At 33.1% G+C, this 12,892-nt stretch overlaps 2 protein-coding genes across 2 annotated transcripts; one reads left to right on the plus strand and one right to left on the minus strand.

The window, feature by feature from the left end:
* Nucleotides 1–8,634: 8,634 nt before the first annotated feature.
* LOC135800661 (cysteine-rich venom protein VAR7-like) lies at nucleotides 8,635–9,843 on the minus strand. The gene is made up of 5 exons (XM_065313961.1): nucleotides 9,708–9,843; nucleotides 9,429–9,626; nucleotides 9,219–9,379; nucleotides 8,838–8,941; nucleotides 8,635–8,776 (listed from the first exon to the last, which is right to left on the minus strand). The coding sequence occupies exons 1-5, from the start codon at nucleotides 9,793–9,795 to the stop codon at nucleotides 8,740–8,742; spliced, it is 588 nt and encodes a 195-aa protein (XP_065170033.1). The 5' UTR covers nucleotides 9,796–9,843; the 3' UTR covers nucleotides 8,635–8,739.
* A 618-nt stretch (nucleotides 9,844–10,461) lies between these two features.
* Nucleotides 10,462–12,103, plus strand: LOC135800840 (odorant receptor Or1-like). Its single transcript, XM_065314170.1, has 3 exons — nucleotides 10,462–11,288; nucleotides 11,614–11,974; nucleotides 12,032–12,103. Exons 1-3 carry the CDS (start codon nucleotides 10,462–10,464, stop codon nucleotides 12,101–12,103), a joined length of 1,260 nt encoding a protein of 419 aa, XP_065170242.1.
* The last annotated feature ends 789 nt before the right edge of the window (nucleotides 12,104–12,892 follow it).

Below are 12,892 nucleotides of genomic sequence, written 5' to 3' on the forward strand. Positions count from 1 at the left end.
CACAATATATAAATCCAACAGAATGTGTACAGGGTTGTAATCATTACGTTGTTTATAATCCAGTCCGCACCGGATATACTAATGAGTGTTTTTTTCATAATAAAGAATTCAGGTTTAAGGGAATTATTCTGCTGAGTGAAACTGCTTCAATGGAAGATTACAAACACGTAGGGTTTGGTATTTTATGGAATAAAATTCCTACATATGTAGGAAATGCGATTTTTGTTCAAAGGCACAAAGATGAATTCATTATAAAAGCTTTTGATCATTGGGTATTAGAAACTGATGTGGTTTTAAATCGGTGGAGAATTTTTGATGGAAGGTTTGAAGATGATAACATTGATGAGTTCTTTTCGGATGAGAGGAGGAAACGTGCTGGTGGTGTTATGATTATTGCTAATATGGCTAATCTTGTACCAATTGCTATTGGAAGTAAGTTTATATAACGATTCAGGGACGACTGAGCGCAAAGTGCACCGCGCGCGGTTTTTTTATAACTGCGGGCGACCCGCAAAAAATGGTGGGGGTGCGCTCAGTTGTAGCTGTGACTGGGACTGGAGAGAAAATATTATTAACCTTTAATCTTTATTTAGCGAAAAACATTGGTACTGACATGAACTTATTAATTGAGTTTGCTGCGTCTATCAACATGAGTGTGGATATTATAAATGGCTTCAGTCTCCTTCCATCTTTTTCATTGGGATATTTTAGATCAGAGAATGGAATGATGACATACCCATTAACACGCTTAGATTTAAGTTTTCTCGCACCTAAACCACGGTATTCGAAATATAAGTTTATTAGTATATTTGTTATTAAATTGTTTATATTTTAGAAAATATATCAATTGGATGGATCTGCTTCAAGTTGTAGAATTAAAACTACTTGTATTAATTATATCCTGCTACATTTTAATAGCTATCTTCTTTTATATAGAAAAATTGTTTATTAAAAATGCAAGGCGACCAGGTTTTACAGAGATTACTGGATTGTTACTTCTTCAAGGATTACGATTTTATAACATACCAAGTAATATTCGTGCGCGGTGTTTGATCGCCACGTTGTTAATACTGGCAGTGTTGTATCCTTGCTTGTTTTCTTCTGGAGTTATTAATAAATTGATGAGTGTTAGTTACGAAGGCGAGATTCGAACAATTGAAGATCTGGCTAATTCTAATCTACATGTAGAGTGGGTTCATGATCCGCTTACTGCTTATGCACCTGAAACTTTTACAGTAAGCTTAAAAATGCGAAAAAGAAAAAAAATGACCAAAAACGTTTTTTTTTTATGTTCAAGGACGCGGAAGTTCGTGCATTTTCTCGTTTTGTACCCCAAGGGAACACTTTAGTTTTCACTGAAAAGGTTATTTTCCACTACGTGTGTCCTGCAACCAAATGTACGTTAATAGTATATTAAGTAACAAGTGTGCTAAGTGGAACTTTAACAACATTTACTTCCGACGAATTTCCGCCGGATTTTACCTCGTGGTTATCGCGCTTGACTAAAGTACTTTAGTCACGGCTTTGGCAAACTGTTATTAAAGTGCCACTTTTTGTGTCATAAAACCGTAGAAAAAGCGGATGTAGAAAAAAGCTATTTTTCTGTTCAGTTTTATTAATTACATTTGATCATATTTTTGCAGTATCAACTTCACTGAGACAAAATCAATATCTCTCGAACGTTCAAACAATGGATTATTTTCTTTTAAAAACCTCTTCGATAATCACTTTGCTCCGGTTTGATTACATAATGCTTATTCCACTCTTAAACGATTATGCTCTACGATGCAAAAGTGCTGGCCTAATGAACAAATGGGAATGGGATGCTTTCATGGCAGAAAACACAATGGCGCAGTTATTAGAGTATTTAGACAACAGCCACCCGCCTAAAAAGGCGGCAAAGCTACAGTTTGACAATGTACGAGGAGTGTTTGTAATTTGGACCATCGGTATCATAATCGCATCCTCATTATTTATTATAGAAAAGATAAATGTTCTATGTTTCTACAGACTTATATTTTTTTAAACAATAGAAATTATAAACAATAAACTGGAATTTTTATTATTATTTAGTAAGTTTATTCATTGTAAAATGATAAAAACTGTTAGGTATATTCCATACACAAAATAAGAAAGAGCACATTATTAGACAATTACAAAGTGTACGCAATTATTTTAATGAAAATAAAATTTTATAGTTAATTAATTGCAATGCCGACATTATTGCATCAAAAAACCTCGAATATTATCTTGATAATAAATTCCACTAATATTACTTTTGGAAGACATCCGGGGTGTTTTTATAGTATGAATTGCCGGAATTATAATTTCCATATTATCATTTATCATTGAACTCATATTATATAAGTGTATTGATTACACTACTTTGATTTAACTGTTGCCATTCATTGTAATTATAACATTTATCAATTTTAATATAACCAGGAGTAAAAATATTCAATACTCAATATTCAAGTTAGTTGATTTGTAGTTGGTTAGAACTCACAACCTTAAATTCAAAATGGACGCCATGTTACACGGTAATATAAATGTCACAATCGCAAATTCTCTGCAACTCATGTTGAATATTATAATCAACACTCATTTTCAAGATGCAAATTGTATCGTTCAACTATACACAAACAATGACACTCAATACAGTGATATTTCTTTACTTTCTGTTAATTTTACAACAGCGCAATATATAAATCCAACGGAATGTGTACAGGCTTGTAATCATTACATTGTTTATAATCCAGTCCGCACCGGATACACTAATTGGTGTTTTATTCTTAACAAAGAATTCAGGTTTAAGGGAATTATTCTACTTAGTGAAAACGCTTCAATGGATGAATACAAACACACACGGTTTAGTATTGAATGGGATAAGATTCCTGCATATGTAGGAAATGCGATTTTTGTTCAAAAACACAAAGATGAATTCATTATAAAAGCTTTTGATCATTGGATATTAGAAACTGATGTGGTTTTGAATCGTTGGAGAATTTTTGATGGAAGGTTTGAAGATGATAACATTGATGAGTTCTTTTCGGATGAGAGGAGGAAACGTGCTGGTGGTGTCATGACTATTGCTAATATGGCTAATCTTTTACCAATTGCTATTGGAAGTAAGTAGATATAAAGGCTCAAACACGGCTGAGCGCGACGCGCACTGCGCGGAACCCGCAGAAAGTGGTGGGGGGGTGCGCTCAGTTGTAGTTATAACTAGAGAAAGGGAAAATATGTAATATTAACGTTTAATGTTTGTTTAGGAAAGAAAATTGGTACTGACATGAACTTATTAATCACGTTTGCTGCATCTATAAACATGAGTGTGAATATTGTACATGGCTACTATTTCCTGCCAGCATTTATATTGGGATTTTTTAAACCCGGAAATGGAATCATGACTTACCCATTAACACGATTAGATTTAAGTTTTCTTGCACCTAAACCACGGTATTAAAAATATAAGTTTATTAGTATATTTGTTATTAAATTGTTTATATTTTAGAAAATATATCAATTGGTTGGAACTGCTTCAAGTTATAGAATTAAAACTACTTGTATTAATTATATCCTGCTTCATTTTAATAGCAATCTTCTTTTATATAGAAAAATCATTTAATCAAAATGCAAACAGGCCGAGTTTTACACAAATTACTGGATTGTTCCTTCTTCAAGCATTACGATTTCATAACATACCAAGTAATATCCGTGCAAGGTGTTTGATCGCCACGTTGTTGATACTGGCAGTGTTATATAATGGTTTGTTTTCTTCTGGAATTATTAATAAATTGATGAGTGTTAGTTACAAAGGTGAGATTCGAACAATTGAAGATTTGGCTGATTCTAATCTACATGTTGAGTGGGTTAATAATCCATTTTCGGTGTATGCACCCGAAACTTTTACAGTAAGTTTAAAAAGATTAAGAGATAAATTTTAAAAAATAACAAAAAATGTTTTTTATTGAAGGAAGCAGAAATTCGTGCATTTTCTCGTTTTGTACCCGAATTGAATATTTTACCGTATACTGAAAAGGTTATTTACCACTATGTTTGTCCTGCAACAAAACGTACGTTAATAGTATATTAAAAATCAAGTATGCTAAACGGCACATTAACAACGTTTAAGTGCGTGATGATAGATAGTTTTTTACTTCCACTTTATTTCAACGTTTAGTTTTTGTATTAGAACTTTTTTATTTGAAAAATTTGAGATTTGTTTGCACACTGGTCATAAATGTAAGGTTGCAGCCATGCGAACCGCGTAGACACGTGCTACAGCAGCGTATGATGCTTTGTTTGACGCAGGGGTAAGCTCCACCCCGTCACTAAAGTACTTTAGTCACAACCGTGATTCAAGTGCTACTTTTTGTGCCCTAAAACTAGGCACAAAATGTGTTTCAAAGGTGGAAGTAGAAAACTACTATCATTTTTTTTGTTTTATTAAATAATCACATTTTATTATATTTTCATAGTATCAACTTCACTGAGAACTTCAACTACACAAAATCAGTCACAAAATCAATATCTCCCGTACGTTCAAACAATGGATTATTTCTTTCTAAGAACCTCTTCTGTAATCACTGTGCTCCGACCTGATTACTTAATGCTTATTCCACTCGTGGACGATTATGCTCTACGATGCAAAAGTGGTGGCCTAATGACCAAATGGGAATGGGATGCTTTCATGGCCGAAAATAAAATGGCGGACTTATTGGAGTATTTAGACAACAGCCATCCACCTAAAAAGCCGGCAAAATTACAGTTTGACAATGTAAAAGGAGTGTTTGTTATATGGACAATTGGTATCATAATTGCATTCTTATCACTCATAATAGAAAAGATAAATGTTCTATGTTTCTACAGAATAATATTTTTTTAAAGAACACAAATGATAAACAATTTACAGGTATTTTTATTATTATTTAGTAATTTTATTCAGTTTAGTAAAATAATTAACAAGATAAATGGAATGATTAAATGTTTATCGATTAGTTTTTTTTCTAATTACTCACTGCATTGTACACAAATTGTTTTAGTACGAGTAAAGTATGTACACGACAAAGAGTTGGTTCTATTTCAAACAATGGCTCTGCTTCTTATCAATTTTTCCATTTTACAACAGAAAAACCGAATTATTCGAATCAAGTACTTGTAGACTTATTAGTTTAACATTCATCTTGTTTTTTATTCAAACTGTTAAACAAGTATCTAAATTATATTATGAACAATTTTCTATGGCTACCATGCTCGGAGAAATAATAATGACGCTCATAATGCTTGACTTCATTTTACTCAACACACAAAAAAAGACTCGGAAACTAAATAAATTATTTCTACTTGCTGAGCAACTCAATTACGATCTGGATAGCCAAGATTGGCACTTGAAATATTTCTGTATCCTGTGGAATATCTTCTTTTTTGGTATTCTTTCCACAATGGGTTATTTGTTTATTACAAGAGTGACTATATATTTTACATGTCAACGACTAACTGAACTTTTTATGTTATATTATATGGAGGCATTAATTGTATGGAGAAATTTGCTTTGTAATCGAATGAAATGTCAACTTGCAGGACTCAATAAACAGTTAAAAATCATCGATGTAACTCAATACAATTCTAATGAATCAATACTTAATCAATTGATTAAAGATCATAATATTATTATGAACTGGGTTGATGTTTATAATGAACTTTATGGACGTGTTGTATTTCTCACGAAAATTTTTGAATCTTATCAGGTTTTAGTCTCGCTAGAAATGTTCTTGAGGGGGTATATGGAAGCTAATAATATGTCAAATAATATGGGATTGTTAATGTATTGTTTTAATCTATTTATTCTTGTAAGTATAATTTTCAATATATTAATTTTTTTTTGCTTCCACCTATAAAGCACTATATTTGCATCGTTTTGAGGCACAAAACGGCCAAGGTCGTGATTAAAGAACATTAGACCCGCACTTTAGTCACGGGGCGAACTGTGCGTTTCAAACCTCAACGTGGAAATAGAGTCGAAGTTGAAAAATTAATGTAAGCATCTCGTGGTTACACGTTGTTAAACACTCGTGTCAAAAACTCGTTTAGCCACTGTTTAGCCACTTGATACATCATATACTAAAAAACTCAAAATAATTTATTTTAATAATTAAAATTTTAGTCGCAAGTTTTTGTTACGGCGAACGTCTGTGAGAATTTCATCAACGAAAGCCACAAAACAATCTGTATTGCAAATAATTTATTGGTACTTTGCAATATGAAGGAGACAAGCACAAAAGGAAGGTTAGAGTTTTTATGGAAGCAAGCAAGTGAACGATTTCCGAGGTTTTCTGCGTGGGGATTCTTTGATGTGAATCATGCTTTAATCTTTACTTTTGTAAACATGACAATTTCGTATGTTATTGTTATTATACAAACGCATAAATAAACTATAGGCGAGTTCATATGGGGCTTGATTTGAATATTGCCTAAAAAATGTTATTCATTGTATTAATGTTAATTTATGTATTAATAAGTAATTATCTTACCTTGGTCCATAGTTACATGTATATAACTTTGCGTACATATTCCTGGATTTGTCAAAGTAACGAATAAAGTCACATCCCAATTTGTTGGATCTCGCCCAAATCACCTAGACAAACAAATGTAGGAAACCAAATTGGGCAATGTAATTATTTTATATTTTTTCACTTTAGTGAAAATGGAATCACGTGGCTAAACGTTACTAAAGTGCCGTTTAGCGCACTTGATACTTAATACACTATTAAATTATAATACTTGTGTGTAATGTCCTGTCACGCCACCATTAGATCCAAATGGATACCGGAAGTTTCTGTATTCATTGAACCATGAAGCCGCCGCCGCTTCCCAATCCTGACCCGCATCATTCCTGGAACTCCAACTGATGTACCCAAATTGAACATTTTACCTTACACTGAAAAGGTTATTTACCACTATGTTTGTCCTGCATCTAAACGTACGTTAATAGTATATAAAATATCAAGTGTGCTAAACGGCACATTAACTACGTTTAACCGCGTGATACATATTTCAACGTTAAGTTTTTGTATTTGAACTTTTTATTTTTTATTTTTTATTAATTTCATTCTTATCAATCATAATAGAAAAGATAAATGTTCTATGTTTCTACAGAATAATATTTTTTTAAAGGGCACAAATGATAAACAATTAACATGTATTTTTATTACTATTTAGTAATTTTATTCATTTTAGTAAAATAATTAACAAGATAAACGGAATAATTAATTGTTTATCGATTTGTTTTTGTCTAATGACTCACTGCATTGTACATAAATTGTTTTAGTACGAGTAAAGTATGTACACGACAAAGAGTTGGTTCTATTTCAAACAATGGCTCTGCTTCTTATCAATATTTCCATTTTACAACAGAAAAACCGAATTATTCGAATCAAGTACTTGTAGACTCATTAGTTTGCTATTCATCTTGTTTTTTATTCAAGCAGCTAAACATGTATTTATATTATATTATGAACAATTTTCAATGGATTCAATGCTCGGAAAAATAATAGTGACGCTCATAATGCTTGACTTCATTCTACTCAACACACAAAAAAGGACTCGTAAACTAAATAAATTATTTCTACTTGCTGAGCAACTGAACTACGACCTGGATAGCCAAGATTGGCACTTGAAATATTTTTGTATCCTGTGGAATATCTTCTTTTTGGTATTCTTGGCACAATGGGTTACGTGTTTATTACCAGAGTGACTATATATTTTACATGTCAACGTCTAACTGAACTTTTTATGTTATATTATATGGAAGCTTTAATTGTATGGAGAAATTTACTTTGTAATCGAATGAAATATCAACTTGCAGGACTCAATAAACAGTTAAAAATCATCGATGTAACCCAACACAATTCTAACGAATCAATACTTAATCAATTGATTAAAGATCATAATATCATTATGAACTGGGTTGATGTTTATAATGAACTTTTTGGACGTGTTGTATTTCTCACGAAAGTTTTTGAATCGTATCAGGTTTTAGTCTCGCTGGAAATGTTCTTGAGGGGGTATATGGAAGCTAATAATATGCCAAATAATATTGGATTGTTTATGTATTGTTTTAATCTATTTATTCTTGTAAGTATAAATTTCATATTAAAAATTTGCTTTTTTACTTCCACTTTGGAAGCGCCTGTTTTTCCACGATTTTAACATACAAAACGGCTAAGGCCGTGACTAAAGTACTTTATAGGGCTTTAGTCACGGGATGAAGCTTGCACCTGCGCATAGGCCTACGGTGCAGCACAAGACCATATGAAATGCGTTGTGCCTTCAGTCAAACAAATCAAAGAACTTATGAATCACTTGATTGATTAAACGCTCTCTACGCTTGCTCTTAATTAATCCCGTGACTAAAACTCCTGTTTAGCTACTTGATACTTCATATACTATTAATAATTAAAATTTCAGTCGCTAGTTTTTGTTACTGCAAACGTCTGTGAGAATTTCATCAACGAAAGCCACAAAACAATCTGTATTGCAAATAATTTATTGGTACTTTGCAATATGAAGGAGACAAGCACAAAAGTAAGGTTAGAGTTTTTATGGAAGCAAGCAAGTGAACGATTTCCGAGGTTTTCTGCGTGGGGATTCTTTGATGTGAATCATGCTTTAATCTTTACTTTCGTAAACCTGACAATTTCGTATGTTATTGTTATTATACAAATGCATAAATAAACTTTAGGCGAGTTCATATGGGGCTTGATTTGAATATTGCCTAAAAAATTGTTATTCATTGTATTAATGTTAATTTATGTATTAGTATTTAATTGTCTTACCCTGGTCCATAGTTACATGTATATAATTTTGCGTACATGTTCTTGGATCTGTCAAAGTAACGAATGAAGTCACATCCCAATTTGTTGGATCTTGCCCAAATAACCTATACAAACAAATGTAGAAAATAAAATAGTGGAATGTAATTATTTTATATTTTTTCTACTTCCACTTATAAAGTGACAGTTTTTTCCTGGCATTGAGTCTAATGTATTTTAGTCACGGGTTTTAGTCACGGGGCGGAGTTTCCGCCTGCGGATTTGCTTTAGTGAAAATAGAATTCAGTCGAAATAGAATAAATAACTTTATGCATCACGTGGCTAATCGTTACTAAAGTGCCGTTTAGCGCACTAGATACTTAATTCACTATTATATTATAATACTTGTGTGTAATGTCCTGTCACGCCACCATTGGATCCAAATGGATACCGGAAGTTTCTGTATTCGTTGAACCATGAAGCCGCCGCCGCTTCCCAATCCTGACCCCCAACATTCCGGGAACTCCAACTGATGTATACATTTTGACCCACCCAACTCCAACGGCCTAAAAATTATGATCTGAATTCTGTTTTTAAATTTTAACAAAATCTTACTATCAGAAGCGATGATGTGTTGCATTTTGCACGTCCGGGAGACTTTTCGTCCTTCCTGAGCCAGACGCTCATCAAACGATAGCATCTGAATGTTTTTCCCGCGTGGTTGTCCCGGAACCTGCCCGTTCATAATCATCCTACGGTAATCATTATGTCTGTTAACAATTACGTTTCTTCCAGCTGCACTTATACCCCATTCTATGAAAATTAAAAATCTCGTGATTTAAATGGCATTTAGCGCACTTGATACTCAATATGCAATTAATGTATTATACTTACCGAAAATTTGACCACCATCTGGGCATTGTGAGTGTACAAATGAAACAAATACTGCCCAGAGAAATAATATAAACGTTCGGGAAAACATTGCGTAGTATTTCGATTTTTAAAAACTTTCTACTAACAAATTACATGTATCGGGCTTTTATAGTCCTTTTTGTTATCGATAATGAATGCCAACACGCAAAACAATTTGTTAAACATCACATTTATATTCTCACGCGTCATTCAACATTCCATAATTCATAATTCACAAAAATTTTACAAATACAAATTTTTAAATTAAAATTATGTATCAACTTTCAGTGTTTATTAAGTAAAACTAATATTAATATTATTATTTATTTATTTATTGAATAATACACCATACTTTATTATCTTCAATACACCGAACTCATTCTTTAACATTTCCTGTCTTGAATATAAAATATTATTTTGTTTATTTCCATTTTGTTTGGAATAAATAACCGATAAGCGTTGAATTTTTATCAAAAAAAAATACGACTCTTTTTTATTATTAAAATATAATAACTGAAATATTCTGTTATTCCAACTGTTGTTTTCCATTCGGAAAATCTCCAGTTTTTGATTAAAGAATAATCATCTGTAATTAACATCTAATTGCATCCTTTTCGTTAGAAGCACGATGAAAATGAAAACAATTAAAATAATTACTACTTATAGTGTTTTCGAACATGCCTAAGATTTTGTATAAATAGTAAATATTAATTTATTTCCCAATCAGTCCGCCGCTATGCCAGAAAAGTGGGACACACTGGTATTACGAGACGCCTTAGGGCCTAATCTAAAAGTCCTGCAACTTTTAGGATATTGGCCACCAGAAGAATCCTCTTCATTAATCAGAGGTGTTTACCAAATCTACGCCACATTTTGTGTTGGTTTCTTCTTCATTTTGTACATAGTCACTGAAGTTATAAACATTGTGCTATCCTTGGATGATTTGGAGAAGATTACCGAAGCATCATTTTTATTCCTTACTCATTTTGCGCAAATAATTAAACTGTATCACTTTACCACCAAGAATCCTCGTATATGTGCTCTTGCAAACAGTCTACAAGGACCTAAATTTCGTGCACGCAATGCCAAACAATATGGAATGTTGAAGAGGAGCATCTTTGAAGCGCAGTTCACGTTTTATCTTTTCATATCAATGTCGTTGTCTACTTGTATTCTCTGGGGGATATTCCCTCTGATTGATCAATCTGCAGATGGACACATGGCATTACCACTCAGCTCGTATTATCCGTTTAGTACTGATAATTCTCCGACGTTTGAATTAATCTTTGCTTATCAAATAATTTCGACTTCGATCAATGCTGCTACGAATGTGAGTATGGATACTACTGTTTCGTCGTTCATGTCTGTGATCTGTGGGGAGTTGAATGTTTTGAACGATTCGTTGGTGAATATTCGAGAGTTTGCTTTGGAACGAATGGGGAAACGAGCAGTTGATTTGGGATTACTGGATGATAGTAATCATGCTAAGACGCATCCTGAATTGGAAATGGAAATGGATAAGATTTTGATTGAGTGCGTTCATCAACACTGGCAGATTTTAGAGTAAGTACTTTAACAACGTTTAGTGACGTAATGCTTGCGATATTTTTTCTTCTTCTACATACTCGTACAACTGCATTTTGCGTTGTTTGATTGACGGCGCATAGCATTTTATATGGTATTGTACGACACCGTAGAAAATGCGCACACGCAAGCTCCACCCCGTGACAAAACTACTTTAGTCACGACTTTGATCATCCGTAATTAAAGTACCGCTTTTTGTGTCTCAAAAAATATAAATATCATAGAAATACAGGCGTTTCAAAAGTGGAAGTAGAAAAAAAATCAAAAATTATTGATATTAATGATGATTTATTTGTTTTCATAGTGCGACAATTGAAATTGGGGAACTTTTTAACATTGGAGTACTTTCTCAATTTGCTGTTGGTACAATAATAATTTGTATAACTATGTTCGAATTGACTTTGGTCGAGTTGTTTAGTTTACAATTTGTCTCAATGGTTTTGTATCAAGGATGCATGTTGGTGGAAATTATTCTTTATTGTTGGTTCGGGAATGAAATCATTCTGAAGAGTGAGAATATATGTTTCTCGGTGTATAGTTCCGACTGGTATAGGAACTCGGTTGAATACAAGAAGAAAATGTTGATGATCATGACCAGGACGCAGGTACCTATTCGCTTGTATGCGGGAAATTTGTTTACGCTTTCCTTGGTAACATTTGCTGCTGTAAGTATTTTAAATACTTAGTTATAAATTAATATCAATTTAATATGTAATTTACAGATTTTGCGTTCTTCATGGTCCTACTTTGCTGTCTTGCGTCGTGTTCATGTTGATGAAAATGAAATACAGTAAAAATATAATATTGTTCAAAATTAAACACATTATGTAATTGTTAATAGACGACTTAATACACATTTTTCAATAAAATAGAGCCTCTAGAGATTCTTGATTGTCGTCGTTGAAATCCCCTCACGTCGCTTGCAGTATATTCTAGTTTAGTTTAGATCGCAGATAAAGTGTCTATTGTAATTCGGGCACAAAGTCGCGTGCCGTCGACGCGCCGCCAGCTTAGCGCATCTATTGCTATTCGCGCACAAGGTCGCGTGCAATCGACGCGCCGGTTTCGCATCTATTGCTTATGCCTGCGCGGTTTGGGCAGCAGGTAGTCTTATCATAAACTCTCGCGACGTTGCTAACTCGGCTACGGCATGCATTCGTTACTGATGGATTGCAGTCAGTTTTGTGCCGGTCTCTGGTTGATCCAGACGTGTTTTGATCGACGCGTATTGTTTGTTCGGACTTCTGCTTTCTAAATTTGCATTATATTCGATCATCAATTGACTATTTAATTGTAACTACGATATTAATTAATGTTATTTATTATTCGCGCGTTTAATATACATTATTGTACAAAAGTGGTAGGTACTTGATCGCGTTTCGTGTTCATACTTATGCTAGTTGCAAAGTTCGGTGTCGGTCGGATATAGGATGGCCTCCATGTAGATTTTTCCATCATTATCCTTGTGTAAGTAACTTTTCAATCAACAGCACATATTGTATTTTTCCTATGATGTATAAATATATCATTCCAAAATCTTTTAAATGTTTCAACTTCTTTTCTTTTATTTACAGCACTTGCTG

The sequence above is a fragment of the Atheta coriaria genome, unplaced genomic scaffold, assembly GCF_025399875.1.
Source record: "Atheta coriaria isolate IRGN ID8LTWV9N9 unplaced genomic scaffold, Caltech_Dcor_3.1 hic_scaffold_10_pilon, whole genome shotgun sequence".
NCBI lineage: Eukaryota > Metazoa > Arthropoda > Insecta > Coleoptera > Staphylinidae > Dalotia > Dalotia coriaria.

What these genes read in the sequence shown, in the direction of transcription:
- LOC135800661 (XM_065313961.1), bottom strand. Translation starts at nt 9,795, where the DNA reads ATGTTTTCCCGAACGTTTATATTATTTCTCTGGGCAGTATTTGTTTCA. An exon ending in ACACATCATCGCTTCTGATA is followed by an intron (nt 9,380 to 9,428) that starts GTAAGATTTTGT and finishes CATAATTTTTAG; the next exon opens with GCCGTTGGAGTTGGGTGGGT. An exon ending in TGACAGGACATTACACACAA is followed by an intron (nt 8,942 to 9,218) that starts GTATTATAATAT and finishes TTGTTTGTATAG; the next exon opens with GTTATTTGGGCAAGATCCAA.
- LOC135800840 (XM_065314170.1), top strand. Translation starts at nt 10,462, where the DNA reads ATGCCAGAAAAGTGGGACACACTGGTATTACGAGACGCCTTAGGGCCT. An exon ending in CAACACTGGCAGATTTTAGA is followed by an intron (nt 11,289 to 11,613) that starts GTAAGTACTTTA and finishes TTGTTTTCATAG; the next exon opens with TGCGACAATTGAAATTGGGG. An exon ending in CCTTGGTAACATTTGCTGCT is followed by an intron (nt 11,975 to 12,031) that starts GTAAGTATTTTA and finishes TGTAATTTACAG; the next exon opens with ATTTTGCGTTCTTCATGGTC.